The 20,884-nt window shown below is 41.6% G+C and overlaps 1 protein-coding gene across 1 annotated transcript in view; it reads left to right on the top strand.

Annotated features, from left to right (window-relative positions):
• LOC112617174 (secretin receptor) overlaps positions 1-20,884 on the top strand; it is a 77,702-nt gene that overhangs the window by 8,151 nt on the left and 48,667 nt on the right. The window contains exon 2 of the mRNA XM_025373933.1: positions 16,560-16,680. Within this exon, the coding sequence (XP_025229718.1) occupies positions 16,560-16,680 (121 nt within the window). The remainder of the gene's footprint in view (positions 1-16,559; positions 16,681-20,884) is intronic.

Below are 20,884 nucleotides of genomic sequence, written 5' to 3'. Positions count from 1 at the left end.
AGACACGTACGTTGCTCCCACATCTTGGCCATGGTGAATAGTGCTGCAGTGAGCATGGGGGTGCAGGTACCCCTACGAGGTGCTGATTTCATTTCCTTTGGGTTTATGACCAGAAGTCTGATTCCTGAATCATATGTTAGTTCTATTTTGAATGTTTTGAGGAACCTCCATACTGTCTTCCATATGGCTAAGCCAGTTTACGTTTCTTCTAATAGTATGTAAGAGTCCCCTTTTTCTCCACATCATTGTTAGTACTTTTCTCACTCCTCGTTAGCCACCCTAACAGGTGTGAGATGATGGCTCATTGTGGCTTTGATTTGCATTTCCTTCATGATTGGTGATGCTGAGCAGCTTTTAATTTACCTGTTGGCCATTTGTATGCACTAGATACTTTCCAGTCCTGATGCTACCAAGGGTGATCCATGCAATTTTTGAGAGAGAAGGGATACTATAAATAGTTACACTGAGACACTAGGAAATACCCAACGTATCTTAGAGGCATGCAGTACTGGGCACCTCGTTCCCTTCCATCTTTCCAGCAACATGGCTCAGTCCAACGTGGTTCTGAGTCTGACGGCCTCAGAACCAGGGAAGCTGATGGTGAAACTCAGTCAGAAGCCAGAGTCCTGGGAACCATGGGGGGACCACGGGTGCAAGTTCTGAAATCCAAGGCTGGAGAACCTGGGGTTCGGATGTTCAAGGACAGGAGAAGGGTGTCCCAGTTCCAGGAGAGAGAGAGAGAGAGAGAGAGAGAGAGAGAGAATTTACCTTTCTCTGCCTTTTTTGTTGTATTCAGGGTCCAGCCGATTGGATGGTGCCTGCCCACATTGCAGGCAGATCTTCCCCACTCAGTCTACCAACTCCTGAGCCAATCTCCTCCAGAAACACCCAGATATAGTGTTTTACCAAGTATGCAGTTAGCCCTTAATCTAGTCAAGTTGACACTGAAAATTAACCATTTCAAAGACAATCCTCACTTCTTGCTTAAATGGTAGAGCCATCTCATAGGGGTTCTTTACTACTACTCTGACCTTATCCTCCTTCCTTCTCAAAATGGCAGACTTGGCAATGCGACTCCCATTTACAATTCCTCACAGCACTCACCACAGAGACCATCCTGGCCAACATGGTGAAATCCCGTCTCTACTAAAAATACAAAATTTAGCTGGGCGTGGGTTATCTGGCCATTGACTTCTTTGGCCCTTGTTGGAGACCACGAGCTTCAAGGACAGAATCTATGTCCCATTCACCTTCATGTCACCAGTGATGGGCAGACTGCTGAGCATATAGTAGGTGCCCAATAAATGTTTGCTAAAATTTTGAGTTTTGAACAGGTTATACAATGATGACTTTCCTGTTCTTATTTCTCATTGTATAAACTAGACTACTACTTCCCTTTCCACTCTTGAAGCGATTTCTTCCCAGTCTCTGGTTGTTAGGCAAGTAATTATAAAGTATGAGAAGAGAAATGATGTTGAGTCTCTTTACATTATTCAGATTTTTTTTTTCTTTTTTGAGACAGAGTCTAGCTCTGTTGCCTGGCTGGAGTGCAGTGGCATGATCTCGGCTCACTGCAACCTCCACCTCCCAGGTTCAAGCAATTCTCCTGCCTCAGCCTCCTAAGTAGCTGAGATTACAGGCACGTGCCGCCACGCCCAGCTGATTTTTGTATTTTTAGTAGAGATGGGGTTTCACCATGTTGGCCAGGATGGTCTCTGTCTCCTGACCTCGTGATCCACCCACCTCGGCCTCCCAAAGTGTTGGGATTACAGGAGTGAGCCACCGTGCCCAGCCCTTATTCAGAATTTAAAAGATTTCTATTATATATCCTGCCATATTTTACCATCTCAGACTTAAGAGCCCAAAATTAAACTCCGAAATAGCTAACAGAACCCCCTTGACACCTTTTCTCTCTTATTGGTTCGGCTTTGTTATTCTTTCTCTCTGCAGACTGGATTTTTCTGTTGCTTTCTACGGGATAGAATATGGCTGCTCCATGGCCTCCAAGGTTGCATGCTTTGGGAATGGGAGAGGTTGGCTTTCTCCCCATGCCAACACCAAATATCCAAGGAAGGCAGATAGTCCCACGCCTAGTTAGGTTTTCTCCTTTGGTCTAATCAGTGGGATAGGATCACACAGCATAAACCACTTAGCCTAGGCATGAAAGGGTTCTTCCCAGGAAGAAGTTGTTGGCTCAGAGACTTCGCAGACACCTCAAAACATGTCTACCATCTGGAAAAATACCCCAAAGAAAGAGATGGTGGAAGTTCATCACGGAATCATCAAGCAAGAGGTGAACTTTTATACCACAGTGGGACCAACATGACTATGTGTTGAGTGAAACAAAGGGTGAAACTCCCTGCAGAGACGCTATTAGACATGCAGAGACTCACATAGTTTACAACTTAAGCACCTCTTCTTTAAAAAATTACCATAGTTACATGTAGCAAAACCAAAACTCAATGTAAAATATGGGATACTAAAAAGTGGAATTTACCCAGGAAAGCAATGGATGGGCACCAGTTCCACGGTTCTGCAAAAGACCCTAGAAAAGATTCAGTTCAGCAAATCAAAGTGCTCCTTGAAGAACACCCCAGAGAAGATAATAGGTAATGTCACACAAAGCTGCTCTCTTCAGAACCTTGAAGTACAACTCTGACGTGTAATTAACGAGGTGAAGGCCTGTGAATTTTGTGATGAACAAGAAAAAAGAAAGTGGATTTAAAATTCTAGGAAGAGACAAAAGTTATACAAAGGATTTCTGGTCTAAATATTTTAAAAGCCAAACTTTGACGTGATTTTAGCAATATTTCCAAAACTCCATGTAATGATGGCTTAGACTCAGGCTCTGAAACCAAAGAGGAAAGAATATGTAATGTAGGTTTTTGTTTAGTTAATAAAAATAATAAAATAATATAGAAAAGTACCATTTAGTGATTTTTCTCTGACAGTCTCTTATTAAATTTATGAGGAATTTTTTTTTTTAATATGCTTAGGGCTTTCAGTATAAGATGACAGATTGACCACATGTGTTTATCTGCTCTGCCTCTGGAAACACTTTTAAAATGACAGTAAAGGAATAGAAAAGGGATAAACCCATACAAAGAGAACAAAACAAGAGACAGAGATGAAGCAGAAATTTCCAGAAATCTTTGGAAAATGAAAAGTGGATGAAGTGATAGCTGTATGGAAAAAATAACCTCAATGCCTGTAGCGGGCAGAAGAGAAACTGTCAAGTCACCCTGTGGCACCCTGGAAAGGCCCCAGACACTGAGGAGAGTCCACCCATAGACCCCAGCAGTGGGCTCCCCCTTGGCCTGGTTATGTTACAGTGAAGGCCAGCAGGCAAGAAGCTGTTTAGGTCCACAGTGGTTCCAGGGACCGTGTTACTGTCTCAAGCTTAGATCGGACATTGAGGAGGGCCTCCAAGAAGCAAACAGCCATGAGAAAGGTGCCTTGAGGAAACAGATCATGCAGACAAGAGGAGACAAGACAAACTAATATTTGGAAATCCTTTGTGAAAAGGATGCCTGAGCCACAAAACCAGAAAAGGATGCTATGGAAAAGGAATCATCTGAGAATAAGAAACGATTCTTGGAAGTTAAATGTATGAAACAAAACACTCATAAAAAACTCTACAGATAATGTCAAGGAAATCTTCTATCAAGAAAATCACAAAGGCTGGGCGCGGTGGCTCACACCTGTAATCCCAGCACTTTGGGAGGCTGAGGAGGGTTGATCACCTGATGTCAGGAGTTGGAGACCAGTCTGACCAACATGGTGAAACCCCGTCTCTACTGAAAATACAAAAATTAGCTGGGTTTGGTGGCACGCACCTGTAATCCCAGCTACTCGGGAAGCTGAGGCAGGAGAATCAGTTGAGCCTGGGAGGCAGAGGATGTAGTGAGCTGAGATTGTGCCACGGCACTCCAGCCTGGGAAACACAGCGGGACTCCATCTCAAAAAAAAAAAAAAAAAAAAAAAAGAAGAAGATCACAAAGACAAAATGGTAGAATAGTAGAGAAGGATGAAAAGATCGGAGGATCAGTGCACCTCGTCCGTTACTCTGCTAATAGAAATTCCAGACAGACAGCATGCATAGGAAGGGAGGAAATAATAAATTAAAAACATAATATTTTTTAAATTCCCAGAAATGAACACAAGTCTTCAGATTGAAATGCCCACTGAGCATCCAATCAATAAATTTAAAAAGACCCATTTCCTCAAGAAATTTCAAAATACCTAAAAACAAAGAAAAATCTTACATATTTCTAGGGTCAAAACAAAAAAGTTGCACTCAAAAGATTTAGAATCAGAATTGGATTTCTTATTAACAATACAGGAAGAGGAGAAATGTCTTCAAAATTGTGAAGGAAAATTATTTCACCCTAGTGTTTTCTACCCAAATTGTTAGTTTAATAATTAATTAAATTAATAAAACCATTTTCACTTCTGCAAAGATTCAAAAAGTTACCCCCATGTACTTTTTCTTAGGAGGTTACTAGAGAATTCTGTGCTTTTTCAAAATGAGAGCAAACCAAGGAAAAAGCCTTGATACCTCAGAAATGAGACTGCAGCCAGGAGACAGGGAGAGGGCACCCCAAACCACAGTGAGGTAGCAGGCTTGTGTGGAGTAGAGGAAGGGGAACGCTGAGACAGAAATCTCCAGAGGAAAAACCAATAGGACTGTGGGTAGATGTGTAACAGAGCTGTGGGAGCACTTGGAAAAATTAGCCATATGTACATGGAAAACTAATCCAATGAAAAACCAGTAATGATTGACCTCAGGAAAAACAAAATGTACAAGAAAGACACATAATCATTTTACATAATTTGACTCAGCAGTGGACAATATTTCATAGTCAAAATAAGTCATTATAAATATAGACCATTCTTCACTAAAAATGAAATGAAGATTAGTATATATAATATATGGGGAGAGAAGTATATGTAGGAAGATTTTAAAACATCTCATCTTTATCTTCCCTAATAGGAAGTTTTGACTGTCTTGGATTTAAAAAACAAGAAATAACAACAATATAAGAACGTAATTTTTTTTTTTTTTTTGAGACGGGGTCTGGCTCCTTCACCCAGGCTGGAGTGCAGTGGCCCGATCTCGGCTCACTGCAAGCTCTGCCTCCCAGGTTCCCGCCATTCTCCTGCCTCAGCCTCCCGAGTAGCTGGGACTACAGGCGCCGCCACCTCACCTGGTTAAATTTTTGTATTTTTAGTAGAGACGGGGTTTCACCATGTTAGCCAGGATGGTCTCGATCTCCTGACCTCGTGATCCGCCTGCCTCAGCCTCCCAAAGTGCTGGGATTACAGGCGTGAGCCACTGCGCCCGGCCAAGAATATAATTTTGAAACATGCAGACAAAAATGAAAATAAACAACTAAAAAGAGTTGAAAACGGTTGCCTGGAGAGCAGGTAAAGATTATGGAAGGGAACTATTATTTGTCATTATACTCTTTGGTACTAGTACAAAAAAAAAGCTCAATGTGGTTATACAAACTCAATTACAAAAATTTAAAGGGATTTAAAAAAATGAATAGCTCTTGTTTTGAGGAAAATTTTACATAAAGTTCAGCAGTTCTTTCATCTTCATTTGTCCCTCCTGTGAATTACAAGTAAAATTGTATTTAATACTTTTAAATTTAATGAGTATATACAATATGTGTACATATACACATGCATATAGCTACTATCAGCCTCTCCCCCTCTTCTCTAGGTTGATGGAGATAGTAAGAGGGCTTCTTTCTCATCTCCCACATCTTCTGGGTGGTTGCTCCATGGAGCCACATGCTCTTCCCAGCCGCTCCCAGCAACCCTGGGGACTCCAGTTCCTCCTTGCTGGTCACCACCTGGAAACATGGACTCAGTCCTCTCAGCAGAATGACATTCCTGGCTCACAGACACTGGTGGACATTACACATTTCTTTAGTTGGATACCCCCCCACCACCACCACATTGTCTTGGCTTGTTACCTTTTAGAGGAAGGATCAAGGACAAAAGAAATGTGGGATGCTCCACTTCACACCCACGAGGATAGCCATCATAAAACAATAGCAATAGAAAAAGAACAAGTGTTGGTGAGGATGTGGAGAAATTGGCACCCTTGTACCTGGCTAGTGGGGTAGCCCCTATAGAAAACAGTTGTGCAGTTCCTGAAAAAGTTAAAAATATAATTATCGTATGATCCAGCAATTCAACCTCTGGGTATATACCCCAAAGAACTGAAAGCAGGGACTCAACAGATATTTGTACGCCCATGTTCATAGCAGCATTATTCACAATAGCCAAAAGATGGAAGCAAACCAGGCGTCTATCAACAGATAAGATAAGCAGATAAACAGAATGTGGTCTATCTATACAATGAAATATTATTCAGCCTTAAAAAGAAGGAAATTCTGGTTTTCTGTCCTCATAAGTGGGAGTTGAACAATGAGAACACATGGACACAGGGTGGGGAACATAACACACAGGAGCCTGTTGGGTTGTGGGGGCTGGGGGAGGGATAGCACGGGGAGAAATACCTCATGTAGATGAGGCACATGTATACCTGTGTAACAAACCTGCATATTGTGCACATGTACCCTAGAACTTAAAGCATAATAAAAAAAGAAGGAAATTATGATACATGTTGCAACATAGATTAACCCTGAAAATGTGCTGAGTGAAACAAGTGAGGTGCCAAAAAACCAATATTGTGTGATTCATTTATATGAGGTACCTAGAACAGGCAAATTCTTAGAGTCAGAAGTAGAATAGAGGTTACCAGGGGCTGGGGAAATGGCGGGGGGGATGTGGAGTTATTGCTAAATGATGAGTTCAGAGCTTCTGTTTGGGGTAATGCAAATGGATACTGGGGATGGTTGCACAACATTGTGAGGGTACCTAATACCACTGCATTGCACACATTAAATGGTTAAAATGGTAAATTTTATGTTATGTATATTTTACCACAGTTTTAAAAAAAGAAATGTTGGATGAGAAAAAAAAGTTAAACTATCCTCCATTATTACTGTTTCTATAGTGCAAAGGAAAATCACCAAGGAAGTTGAACTTTTCTTGCACGGGGCTTCCCATTATAGATATGTTATCCCATTTCTAACCTTGCTCTGTTGCTCTCAAGAGAGTCCTCTTTGCCAGAGGATCCCCTTCTTTAAACTCTCACAGTGGAAATTGCCACCTACTTTTGGGAAACCTCATTCACTAGCCACACACATTGATGCTGCCCTAGAGTTTATTTCCTGCCCTGTATCAGTCAGCTAGGCTGCATAACAATTGCACACATCTCGGTGCCTTGCAACAATAAGTGTTCATTTCCCTCTTGGCATTTACAGTTGAGCTAGGGTGTGAGTAATCCGGGCTGGGCTCTCCTGGCTTGCTTCCATCCCCTGGATTAGATTCAGTCTGCTACACCTATCATTCATTCTAAGATGAGCAGGCTACCCCAGGTTCCAAAATGCAGGTGAGCAAGGACAAGTGTGCAAATGTATTTCAAACCTCCGCTCACATCAAATCACTAATGTCCCATTGACCATGGTCACATGACCAAGGCCAAGCAAAGAAGTACACCTCGCCCACCATGATAGGAGTCATATGTATAAACCCCACAGGGAGTTGAGACCAGTACTTCCAACTACAGCATACTTCTTTCCTGTCCCTGGCAGTACATTTCCTAAGTCTGAGTTACTTCCTGTATATTAACATCAAGAGGATGCAATAGATGTACAACATGACGACTAAAGTTAATAACAATGTATTGTTTTTGAAAATTGCTTAGAGAGTAGTTTTTAAGTGTCCTCACCACACACACAAAAGTGAAATAATGCCTATGTTAATTAGCTCAATTAAAGCCATTCTACAATGTATACATATTCCAAAACAACATGTGCATAATAAATCTATACACTTTTTATTTGTCAATGAAAAAAATTTATTTAGGTCAGGCATGGTGACTCACACTGTAATCCCAGCACTTTAGGAGGCTGAGGCAGGAGGGTCACTTGAGCCTCAGAAGTTCGAAACCAGCCTGAGCAACATGGCAAAACCTTGTCTCCACCAAAAAAATACAAAAACTAGCCGAATGTGGTGGTGTGCGCCTATTGTCCCAGCTACTCAAGAGGCTGAGGTGGGAGGATGGCTTGAGCCTGGGAGTTTGGGAGGTTGAGGCTGCAGTGAGGATGATTGTACCAGTACACTCCAGCCTGGGCAACAGAGCGAGATTGTCTCAAAGGAAAAACAAAAAGAAAAAAGAAAGGGAAAAGAAAAAGTAAGAGAAAGAGAAAGAAAGAAAGGGAAAGGAAGGAAGGAAGGAGAGAAAGGGAAAGGAAGGAAGGAAGGAGAGAAAGGAAAGAAAGAAAGAAAGAAAGAAAGAAAGAAAGAAAGAAAGAAAGAANCAAGAGTATGATATAGGCCAGACATGGTGGCTCATGTCTGTAATCCCAAGACTTTGAGAGGCTGAGGCAGGAGGATTGCTTGAGGCCAGGAGTTCAAGATCAGCCTAGCAACAGAGACCTTATTTCTACAAAAAATATGTTTAAAAAATTAGCCTGGCTGTGATGGCACATGTGTAGCCCTACCTGTGCAGGAAGCTAAGGCAGGAGGATTTTTGAGCCCGGGGGTTCAAGGCTGTGGTGAACTATGATTGCACCACTGCACTCCAGTGCCTGGGTGACTAAGAGAGACTGTTTCTAAAAAAAAAAAAAAAAAAAAAAAAAAAAAGTTATAAAATAAAATAAGGAATGCTGTACAATGGAAAGATGGAATCATATAGTATGTAATTTCTTCACGTTAGCTTCTTTTCATTCAGCATATTTCTCTGGCAATTCATCTAGGTTGGTGCATAAATCAACAATAAGTTTGCTCTTTTTTTGCTGCTGAGTAGAGTTCCGTAGTATGAATGTACCACAGTTTACTTAACTTCTTACCCATTGGAAAACATCTGGATTATTGAAGTTTGGGGGCCATTATGAAGAAAGCTGCTATAAATATTTATGGACAGGTTTTTCTGTGAACGTAGGTTTTCATTCCTTTGGGATAAATGCCCAGGACTGTCGTAGTTAAATGTTTAGTTGCCTGGTTGGTTTTTAAGACATTGCCAACTTGTTTTCTACAGTGAGTGTACCATTTTACATTCCCACCAGCAATGTCTGAGTGATCCAATTTCCCTATGACCTTGCCAGCATTGGGTGTTGATACTTTAGTATTTTAGCCATTCTGATAGATATGGAGTGATACCATATAAAGGTTTTAATTTTGATTTACCTGATAGCTAACAACGTTGAATACATGTTCATGTGCTTGTTTACCATCTGTATAACTTCTGTAAACTATCTCTTCGTGTCTTTTGCTTATGTTCTAATTAGATTTTTTGCTTGTTTACTGTTGAGTTTTGAGCATTCTTTGTATATTCTAGATATTATTCCTTTCTTGAATATGTAGTTTGTAAATATTTTCTCCGATTCTGTAGCTTGTCTTTTCATCTTCTTAACATGGCTTTTCATGGAGCAAAGGTTTTAATTTTTATTGTGTCTAATTTGTCAATTTTTCCTTATATGGATCCTGTTTTTGGTGCCAAGCGTAAGAACTCTGTGTAACTTTAGATTTGAAGATTTTCTCCTATGCTTTTATTTACTTATTTATTTGTTTTTAGTTTTTATTTTTTGAGACAGAGTCTCACTCTGTCGCCCAGCCTGGAGTGTTGTGGCACAATCTTGGCTCACAGCAACCTCCATCTCCCGGGTTCAAGCGATTCTCCTGCCTCAGCCTCCCTAGTAGCTGGGATTATAGGCATGCGCCACCATGCCCAGCTAATTTTTGTATTTTTAGTAGAGACGGGGTTTCACCATGTTGGCCACACTGATCTCGAATTCCCGATCCCATGTGATCTGCCTGCCTCAGCCTCCCAAAGTGCTGAGATTACAGGCATGTGCCACTGCACCCAAGCTCCTATGCTTTAAAATAAAAGTGTTATAGTTTGAATTTAAGCCCATGATCCATTTTGAGTTACTTTTTGTGTTAAGTGTGAGACTTAGCTCAAGGTTCATTTTGTTGTCTACAGATGTTTGGTTGCTTCGACACCATTTGTTGAAAAGACGACCCTTTCATTGAATCCCTTTGTACCTTTGTCAGTAATTGGTTGCGCATGTTTATGTAGGTCTATTCCTAGGTTTTCTATTGTTTCCGTTGATCTACTTTTCTATTCTTCCATTGATATACTGTTTTGATTATTGTACCTATATAATACATCTGAAAATCGGGGAAACCGACTCTTTCCACTTTTCTTAAAATTAACAGAATTAATTTTGTTGAAGAGAATTAGGTATACAGGAAAATCGAGTGGAAAGTACAAAGAGTTCCCATATACCTTTCAATCCCTCCTCTCCAGTTTTCCCTATTACTTACGTCTTGCATCAATGTGGTTTACTTATTACAATTGCTGAGCTTATGTTGATACAATATTACTAACTAAAGTTCATAGTTTACAATAAACTTTGTGTTGTATATTCGATGAGTTTTGACAAATGTATAATGACATGTATCCATGATTACAGTATCATGCAGAATTGATTCACTGTCCTAAAAGTCCCATGTTCCACCTATTCTTCCTTCCTGACTTAGCCCATCTCCCTTCCTATTGTCCCCTGGCAACCACTGATTTTTTTTTACTGTCACCAAAGTTTTTGCCTTTTCCATATAGTTGAGATTATACAGTATGTAACTTATTTATTTATTTATTTATTTCTCACTCTGTCCCCCAGATGGGAGTGCAGTAGTGCTATCATGGCTCACTGCAGCCACCACCTCCTAGGCTCAAGCAATCCTATGCATGCCACCATGCCAGGCTAACTTTTAAAATAACTTTTTTAAGCAATGGAATCTCACTGTGTTGCCAGGCTGGTCTTGAACTCCTGGACTCAAGCAAGCCTCTTGCCTCGGCCTCCTAAAGTGCTGAGATTACAAGTGTAAGCCACCACTGCCAGCCTGTAACCTTTTTAGATTGACTTCTTTCACTTAGCAATCTGTATTTAAGATTACTCTGTGTCTTTTTGTGACTTAATGGCTCATTTCTTTTTTTCTTTCTCTCTCTCTTTTTTTTTTTTTTTTTTTTTTGAAGAGGTCTCACTCTGTCACCCAGGTTGGTCTTGAACTCCTGGACTCAAGCAATCCTCTGGCCTCAGCCTCTCAAAGCACTGGGATTACAAGTGTGAGCCACAGTGCCCCGCAGCTCAGTCCTTTTTTTTTTTATCACTGGATAATCATCAATTATATGTCTGTATTATGATCTGTTTATCCACTGACCTATTGAAGGAAGTCCTAGTTGATTCCTGGTTTTAGCACTTATAAATAAATTGTTTCATTTCTTTAAAAAAAAGCACCTCTTTTAGGTATTCTCATTCTTTTGCTTTTCTACATAAATTTTAGAATAATCTTTTTAGCTCCCACGTATGAGTGAGAACATGTGTTTTTTTTTTTGTCTCTTTGTGCTTGGATATTTCACTTAGCATAATGACCTCCATTTCCAACTGTGTTGCCACAAATGACAGGATTTCATTGATTTTATGGCTGAATGATATTCCACTGTGTATATATACCACATTTTCTTTATCTACTCATCTGCTGATGGGTACTTAGGTTGATTCCATATCTTGACTATTGTGAGTAGTGCTGCAATAAACATGGGACTGCATATATCTCTTTGACATACTGATTTCCTTTCTTTTGGATATATATCCAGAAGTGGAATTCCTGGATCATATGATAGTTCTATTTTTAGTTTTTTGAGAAACTTCCATACTGTTTTCCATAATAGGTATACTACCATACATCCCATCAGCAGTATACAAGCATTCCCTTCTTCTCATCCTTGCCAGCATTTATCATTTTTTGTCTTTTCAATAGTAGCCCTCCTAACTGGGGTGAAATAATATCTCATTATGGTTTTGATTTTCATTTTTCTGATGATTAGTGATATTGAGCATTTTTTCACATACCTGCTGCCATTTCTATGTCTTCTTTTGAGAAATGTCTATTTAGTCCCTTTGCCCATTTTTAAATTGAATTATATATTTATTTTTGCTATTGAGTTGTCTGAGTGTCTCATATATATATGTATGTTCCTCCTTCTTATCTGTATGCCTTTATTTCTTTTTCTTGTCTTATTGCATTGGCTAGGACTTCCAATATTGTGTTGAATAAGAACTGTGAGAGTAGACATGTTGCCATCCTTAAGGCAAGAAATGTCAACATTAAGTATGATTTTAGCTGTAGGTTTTTTGTAGATGCTCTTTATCCAAGTTGGAGAAGTTCCCCTCTGTTCTATTTTTCTGAGAGTTTTTATCATTAATGGGCATTGAATTTTTTCAAATAATTTTTCTGCCTCTATTGATATGATCATCTGATTTTTCTTCAGCTGTTAATATGATGAATTACATTGATTGATTTTCAATATTAAACTCATGGATTGTTTAGAAGTGTGTTGCTTCATTTCCAAGTGTTTGGAGAGTTTCCATTTTTCTTTCTGTTATTTATTTTTAATTTGTTTTTGTTGTGGTCAGAGAACACATTGTATATGATTTCAGTTCTTTTAAATTTGTTGTGTTTTGTTTTATGGCCCACAATATGATTTCCTTGATGTATGTTCCACGAATACTTGATTAAAATGTGTATTCTGCTGTTGCTGGGTGAAATGTTCTATAAATGTTAATTAGATTGTCTTGATAATGGTGTTTTCCTACATCTTTGCTGATTTTCTGTTCAGTTATTCTATCCATTGTTAAGAGAAGGGTGTGTAGAATCCAAGTAAAATTGTAGATTTGCCTATTTCTCCTTTCAGTTCTATCAGTTTTTGTTTCACATATTTTACAGCATAGTTGTTTGGTGCATACACATTTAGGAGTGCTATGTATTTTTGATAGCTTGCCTTTTTTATCATTATGTAATGTGTCTTTCTGTTTCTGGTTATTGTTTTTGCTCTACACTCTGTCTTACATTAATATAGTCACTCCTGCTTTCTTTGATTAATATTTACATAATATATATTTTTCCATCCTTTCAACCTGCCTAGATTATATTTAAAGTGAGTTTCTTATAGACAGTGTATAATCATGTTTTAAAATCCAGTATGCAATCTTTCTCTTTTTCAATTGGTGTGTTTAGACCATTTACATTTAATGTCACTATTGATATGTGAGGGCTTCAGTCTGCCTTTTTATTTTTTGTTTTATATTTGTTCTCTAAGTTTTTTATTTCTTAGTTTACTTTTCTGTGCCTTCTTGTGGGTTAGTTGAACAACTTTTAAAATTCTATTTTGATTCATCTACAGTGCTTTTGAGTGTATCTCTTTAAGCAGTTTTTTAAGTTGCTCGTAGATACTCCATTATATATACATAACTTATAATAGTCTACTGGTGTTCTCATACTCCCAGTTCAAGGATACTATAGAATCTTACCTCTATTTTTGTCTCTTTATCATCCCACATTTGTAATATACTTGTCTTAAATATGTAGTTGATATACATTTAGAACAAAATCAGACAGTGTTGTAATTTTTGCTTCAATAATTAACATAATTTAGAAAACTGAAGAGAAGGAAAACCTATCACATTTATCCACATTTTTGCTTACTGTGTTCTTCCTTGCTGATGTTCCAATTTTCCTTCTTTAACTTTTTCTTCATATTTAGAGAAGTTCTTTTAGCCATTCTTTTAGGGTGAGTCTACTGGCAACAAATTCTTTTACTTTTTCTTATTTGAGAATGTCTTGATTTCCCCTTCATTCCTGGAGGGTATTTTTACTGGGTATAGGATTCATGGTTGACAATACTTTTCTTTCAGCACTTTAAAAATATTTTAAAATATTGTGCCATCTTCCTCTAACTTCTGATGGAAAATCAGTTGTCATCTTAACTGTTTTCCCCTCTAGATAAAGTGTAGTTTTTCTCTGGCTGCTTTCTAGATTTTTTCTTTAGTTTTCAAAAATAATGTGTCTTGGTGTGGACTTTTAAGGTTTTATCTTCTTCAAGGCTGGTTTGTGTTCTTCAGTCTACAAGTGTATGTCTCTTGCCAAATTTGGAAAGTTTTCAGCCATTATTTTTTGGAGTACTTTTTTCAACTCCACCCTCTTTCTCCTCTCCTTCTGAAACTCCTAAGAAATGAATGCTAGATATTTTGTTATAGTCCCCATCAGGTTCCTCAAGTTTTCTTAATTTTTATTTTCAGTTTATTTTATCTCTGTTGTTCAGGTTGTGTAATTTCTATTGTTCTGTCTTCTGGGTCACTGTTTCTTTTATACGATTCCTTAAAAGATTATACCTGGTCTCACTACCTCCAGCACTTTCTCTCCTGTTAAGAGTCATATTAATTTCTAAGTGGCTCTGAACAGAATGTGTGCCGACCGGTAAACTAACAGGTAGTGCCTGGCCATCTCTAGGTGGATTTTTCCATTCAAGCTCTTCCACTTCCTCCACTGAGAAGCCAGAGGGTGTCAGAGACTGTGGGCTTCAGCAAGCACCAGGTGAGACCCCCCAAGGAAGAGGACAAGAGCAGGAGTGCGTGAGCTGTGTGCCAGCTCTCTTGACAATTGCTATATTCTTAGGGAAACTACTTGTTTCGATCAAGAGTCGAAATGGCAAACAACGTGATTAACACATTTGCTGTATTGTGTTGGGAGTGAAATGGAAACTTAGGGCTGAGAGGTGGGGAAAGAATGAGCGTTCTATGATCCTAGAGCTGGCTGGGCCCAGGTGTTTCTGCAGCAGCCGGCCATGACTGATCACAAGCTCTGGGCCAGGGGAGGTGATGTGTGTTTTTCATGGGGAACATAAACCCTGGTCAGTTGGTGTCAGGGAGTTGGGGAAAGGAGCAGTTGCTGACAGCTGGTAGATCCTTTCCGACAGCACTAGTGAAGGGTGGTAACGTGAAAGATCCAGAATAGGAACTAAACAGAGGATGACTTCGGTTTGCCTCTGAGCCATTTGACCATAGTGCTACCTTAGCTGTCCTTCTCTGGTCCAGAGCTTTTGTTTACTTGGGCCAATTTGGAGTGTGGCATTGTTTCCAGAAACTTCTCTCCCTGCTCCATTATGTTGGAATTTCCATCTGCAAATCGCTAGTGGAGGATTGACAAGGGGGTATAAGACCTGGCCCTCAACCTCTTGGAAGGCTGGGTGGATGACCCTGGTCATATCCCCTAACACCATGGGTCTCAGTTTCCTTCCTTTTCTTTTTTTATTATATTATTTTGAGACCTGATTAAGTTAATTTCTGTAAAAGGACTCTAATATTAAAATGCCACATCTGTACTTTGTAAGGAAAGTAGGAGTGCAGTGTATTCATCTGTTCAGTTGTGCATTCATATATTCATTCATTATACTTCCCAAGTCTCAGGCACCAAATAATGGAGCCATGATAGGAAGCCTACTCTGGAAAGAGTAGTGAATGACTTCTGTTTGCCTCTGAGCCTTTTGACCATAGTGCTACCTTAGCTGCCCTTCTCTGGCTCAGAGCTTTTGTTTACTTGGGCCAATTTGGAGGGTGGCTTTGTCTCCAAGGACTTCTCTCCCTGCTCCATTATGTTGGAATTTCCAGAGACTATGGGCTTCAGCAAGAACCAGGTGAGACCCCACAAGGAAGAGGACAAGAGCAGTAGTGTGTGAGCTGTGTGCCACTGGAAAGAGTGAGAAAGTCACAGCTGAGTGCCAGTCCCTCCTCCATCCTCCTATCCAACTCCTCCCTGCAGTCGCTGTTCTCGGTGGGATGTATGCTCTCTTCTGTGGGACGAGAAGATGGTTAAGTGTACGTTTCAAAGAACTTGTCTGAATCATAAGTAGGTTTTCAGGCTGGACACAGTGGCTCATGCCTATAATCCCAGGAGTTTGATACCAGTCTGGGCAACATAGTGAGACCCCCTTCTCTATTATATGTGTGTGTGTGTGTGTGTGTGTACATATGTGTGTGTGTGCATTTGTGTGTGTGTGTAAATCTGTATCCAGGCATGGTGGCCCATACCTGGCCTGTAGTTCTAGCTACTGGGGGCACTGAGGTGGGAGGATTGCTTGAGCTCAGGAGATCGAGGCTGCAGTGAGCTATGATCACACCATGACACTCCAGCCTGAGTGACAGAGAAAGACCCTGTCTCTAGAAAAACAGAAAACAAGACCAAATAAAACAAAAAACACTAAGCTTTCAAAAAAGAAAAGACTCACACAGTTGCAGTAGCATAAAGTAAGTCCCACAGACAAAGAGTAAGGTGCTGAGAAAGCAAACAGCTTGTTGGGCTCAGGAGCCTCGATAAACTTAAGAGCCAAATTTGCAGTGGACAAGCCACAGATGATTTACACATCCCAGCTTTCCCAGCTGTGTTCTGAATTCTCCCCAGGAGTGGCTGCCTCCACCTTTCCTGCGGACCAGGAGATCCTTGCAGGCAAGGGCTTTGCTTTACTCGAATCCCCGTTGAATCCCCATTGTCTTGCCCCATTCTCCCCCATCAAAAGTCCTTGTGTGGCAGGATTGAATTAGTGGCAATGATGAGCATCCCTGGTTTTGGACTTGCAGACTGGAGCCCTTCCCCGACTATGTGACGTGCTGCAAGTGCTGTGGGAAGAGCAAGACCAGTGCCTGCAGGAACTCTCCAGAGAGCAGACAGGAGACCTGGGCACGGAGCAGCCAGTGCCAGGTATGGGGCTTGCCACAGCCCATGTCCTCTCTTGGGGGTGGAGCATGTCCAGTCCCGCTGGGCAAGAGGAGCTTGTCCTGGGCCAGGATTGGATGTGGGAGGCTGGTCCAGCTTTATTTACTCAGACAATCAGTTGGGGGGGCCAGGGCTGGAGTGCTTCTGGTGAGCAGATCACATGGACCCCAAAGCCAGATCCTTACCACTCTTCTTTTCCTGGGCAAGTGAACATAGCCAGTGTTTTCCTACCATCAGCTTCTGCGTGCTGACTTGGCCAACTAAAGAGCTTGGTGGGAATTTCTTTGCAAGGCAGTTTTCCTCTCACTCATTCTCCCACCTCCCTGCCAGCTCCATGAGTGAGGTAGTAGGAAAGGCAGCCTGGGTCCACAATAGTGTGGGCTGCCTACTGGGTGACACTCACTGGCTGTGTGAACACAGGCAAATTATTTAGCCCTCGGAGTCTCTATTTTCTGATTTATAGAATGGAGGTGGCCAGGCGTGGTGGCTCACACCTGTAATCCCAGCATTTTGAGAGGCCGAGGTGAGTGGATCACCTGAGGTCAGGAGTTCGAGACCAACTTGACCAATATGGTGAAACCCCACCTCTACTAAAAATACAAAATTAGCCAGGCTTGGTGGCGCACGCCTGTAATTCCAACTACTAGGGAGGCTGAGGCAGGAGAATTGCTTGAACCCGGGATGCAGAGGTTGCAGTGAGTCAAGATGGTGCCATTGCACTCCAGCCTGGGCAACAAGAGCAAAACTCTGTCTCAAAAAAAAAAAAAAAAGTATGGAGGTGATAACTTCTTCAGGATTATAATGATAAATGAGATAAAGTGTGTTAAATACAGATGCCTTGTAAATATTGCTAATTTAAACATTAATTGTTATTATTAATCAACACTTTAAGAGTTAATTTTATATTTAAATGTTAACTTTATGTTTATTCCCTTCCTAAATGTCTTGTCTTTGCTGTCTGTCGTCTAAGGATAAGGAGGGGTGTAGCATTAAGAACCCACTGCAGGGTTCAAATGAACATCTGTACACGGATGTTCGTAACAGCCCCCTCCACAAGGATGAAGAGGTGGAAACAGCCCAAATGCCCATGAACTGATGAATGGATAAACAAAATGTGGTGTATCCATCCAGTGGGTATTATTTAGCTTTTAAAAAGAATGAAGTGGTGATCCGTTCTACAGCATGGACAAACCTTGAAACATAATGCTAAGTGAAACAAGCCAGATACAAATGGACACACATTGTGGCTGGGCGTGGTGGCTCATGTCTGTAATCCCAGCACTTTGGGAAGCCGAGGTGGGCAGATCATTTGAGATCAGGAGTTCAAGACCAGCCTGGCCAACCAACATAGTGAAACCCCATCTCTACTAAAAATACAAAAATTAGCCAGCATGGTGGCAGGCACCTGTAATTCCAGCTACTCAGGAGGCTGAGGCAGGAGAATCGCTTGAGCACGGGAGGTAGACGTTGCAGAGATCATGTCATTGCACTGCAGCCTGGGTGACAGAGTGAGACTCTGTCTCAAAACAAATAAATAAATATTAAAAAAATAAAGGAACACACTGTATGATTTCACTAATATAAAATGTGCAGATGAGCCAAACCTATAGAGACAGATTAGTGCTTACCAGGGCTGAAGGAAGGGACGATGGGAAGTGATTGCTTGAGGGGTACAGGTTTCCTTTTGGAATTGGTAAAAATGTGTTAGAACTAGATAGAGGTGATGTTTCCACAATATTTTATTGTGAAGGTACTAAATCCACTAAATCGTACACTTTAAATCGTTAATGGTTAATGTTATGTTATATGATTTTTCTTCAATTTAAAAAGAGAGAGGGAAAGTAAAACAGAGCCCAGGCTTTTAAATTAGACAGACTGATCTTGAACAAGGCCTCAGTTTTCACATCTATTTTATGGAGTTGGTGTGAAATGAAAAGCATTCATTTTATATTTATCAGTTTTCACATCTATTTTATGGAGTTGGTGTGAAATGAAAAGCATTCATTCAAAGAATGCTTATTTAGCACTTAGTGGTGTCAGGTGAGTGGTGAGAAAGGAGCGTTGTCAGCTGTGCTCTCATCACTTAGGAATGTGTTTTGCGGTGTGTGGCAGGAGCTTGATACACTGGCTTCACCAGATAGCAATTTGTTTGTTGCGTATTACAAAAAGAGCTGGAGCAAAGTTCCAAGATGTTGCCATATTCCGGATTCCTCCTCTCTTTTGCCTGAATGTGTGGCGTCTGTTCTCATGGTCGTATAATGGCTGCTGTACCTCCAGGGAGGAGAGGAGAAGACCTGCATTTCTGGCAGGAAGAAGAAGAAAGTCACTAGCAGGAGGGATGAGATACACTGGGAAGCCAGACTTTCTTGACACTCTCCCGGTGACTTCTGCATATACTGCATCAGCCGGAATAGGACTGCATGGCCACCCCAGCTGCAATGGATACTGCAGGATGAGTTTATAGCTGTGCATGTGACCACCTGGAGCAAAACCAGGTCCTCCTCGTAAGAAAGAAGAGAAGGATGGCAGTGGGCAGGCTTTGCCATTGTCACCACGACTCAGTCTGGGGAGGGAGGCAGGGATCAAGTGATTAGAAATTCATGGCCAGGCGCAGTGGCTCATGCCTGTAATCTCAGCACTTTGGGAGGCCGAGGCAGGTGGGTCACCTGAGGTCAGGAGTTCGAGACCAGCCTGGCCAACAAGGTGAAACCCCGTCTCTACTAAAAATACAAAATTAGCCGTGTGTGGTGGTGGGCGCTTGTAATCCCAGTTACTCGGGAGACTGAGGCAGGAGGATCACTTGAACCCAGGAGGCCGAGGTTGCAGTGAGCCAAGATCGCGCCATTGCACTCCAGCCTGGGCAACAAGAGTGAAACTCTGTCAAAAAAAAGAAGGAAGGAAGGAAGGAAGGAAAGAAAGAAAGAAAGAAACTCATATAAAATGATGAGATAAGAGCAGTATGTGGGTCTGCCTGAGGAAAGAAAGAAAGAAAGAAAGAAAGAAAGAAAGAAAGAAAGAAAGAAAGAAAGAAAGAAGGAAAGAAAGAGAAACTCATATAAAATGATGAGATAAGAGCAGTATGTGGGTCTGCCTGAGTGTCTAATCAGGAGGCTTGACCTGGCCTGGGCCTCCATGAGGGCTTTCTTGAGGAAATGTTTGAGCCAAGGCCTGAGCCTGACTGGTGGTTACTGAGCACGGACATGAAGGATCCTGCTGCAGGATGAGCACACAGGGGCTCATCGGCCCTTGGGAGACTTTCATCCTATCCTAAGAGCGGCCAAAAGCCCTGGAGAGTCTTAAGAGGCCAGGGGTGTGACTGTCTGCATTATGAAAGATCACCTGTGCCACAGTGTGGGAGGTGAACTGGAAAAGGACACGAGTAGTTCACAGAGACCCGCTGGGAGCCCGGTGGTCTAGGCAAGAGATATGATCACTGGGACTGGATAGGATGTCATTGTTTGGATTCCCCAGAAGCAGGTGATTCCAGGCCAGATCAGTAGGACTGGGAACCAAGACAGGGAAGGGAAGAAAGCTGGTAAATGTTGCGTCATCACCGTGGGCACTTGTGGAACACACGCCTCCAAGTCGCCCAGGAGCTGGAGGATGCATCCACCAGTGTCCCATCAGTCAGAGGTGGGGCTGCTTCAGGACACGCAGCTTTCATTCCCTTGCACTGCCAGCCTGTTGTGCTTAGGGACAGAATTGCCTCCAGTAGCTAGAGAAAGCCCCCAGACAAAGGGATACTGGGCCAGTGGGTGAAAGTGAGATTGGGTACGCCCAGAGAAGGTTAAGGCTAAGGAGTTAGAAGCAGGTTCCGCTGCGAGGGCTGGAGAGGCGTACACCCATAGCAGAGCTGTGTGGGTGGGAGACACTGACCACACATGGTGATGAGCTGGATTGGGAATGAGGTCAGAGATGGAGAATCCAGGATGGCCCCCAGGGGTCTGACTTGAGCAATTGGAGGAAGAAGTAAAGGAAGATCAGTATTTTGGAGGAGAGGAGATAAAAAATCACAAATGTAGTTTTAGACGTGTAGAGGTGAGACTACAGAGTGGGGATGAGGGCTGGGCATAAACCTCTGCATAGGCGCAGGTGAGGCTGAGGAGTACAGGAGTACCAGGAGAGTACAGGAGCGGGAAGGGAAGAGGACCCAGGAGCCAGTCTGGAGCCCTCCCGGCCCCCATTTGTC

This window comes from Theropithecus gelada, unplaced genomic scaffold (assembly GCF_003255815.1).
Source record: "Theropithecus gelada isolate Dixy unplaced genomic scaffold, Tgel_1.0 HiC_scaffold_15884, whole genome shotgun sequence".
Taxonomy (NCBI): Eukaryota; Metazoa; Chordata; class Mammalia; order Primates; family Cercopithecidae; genus Theropithecus; species Theropithecus gelada.
The sequence above is the reverse complement of the archived record's forward strand: the minus strand, read 5'-3'. Positions and strand labels throughout refer to the sequence as shown.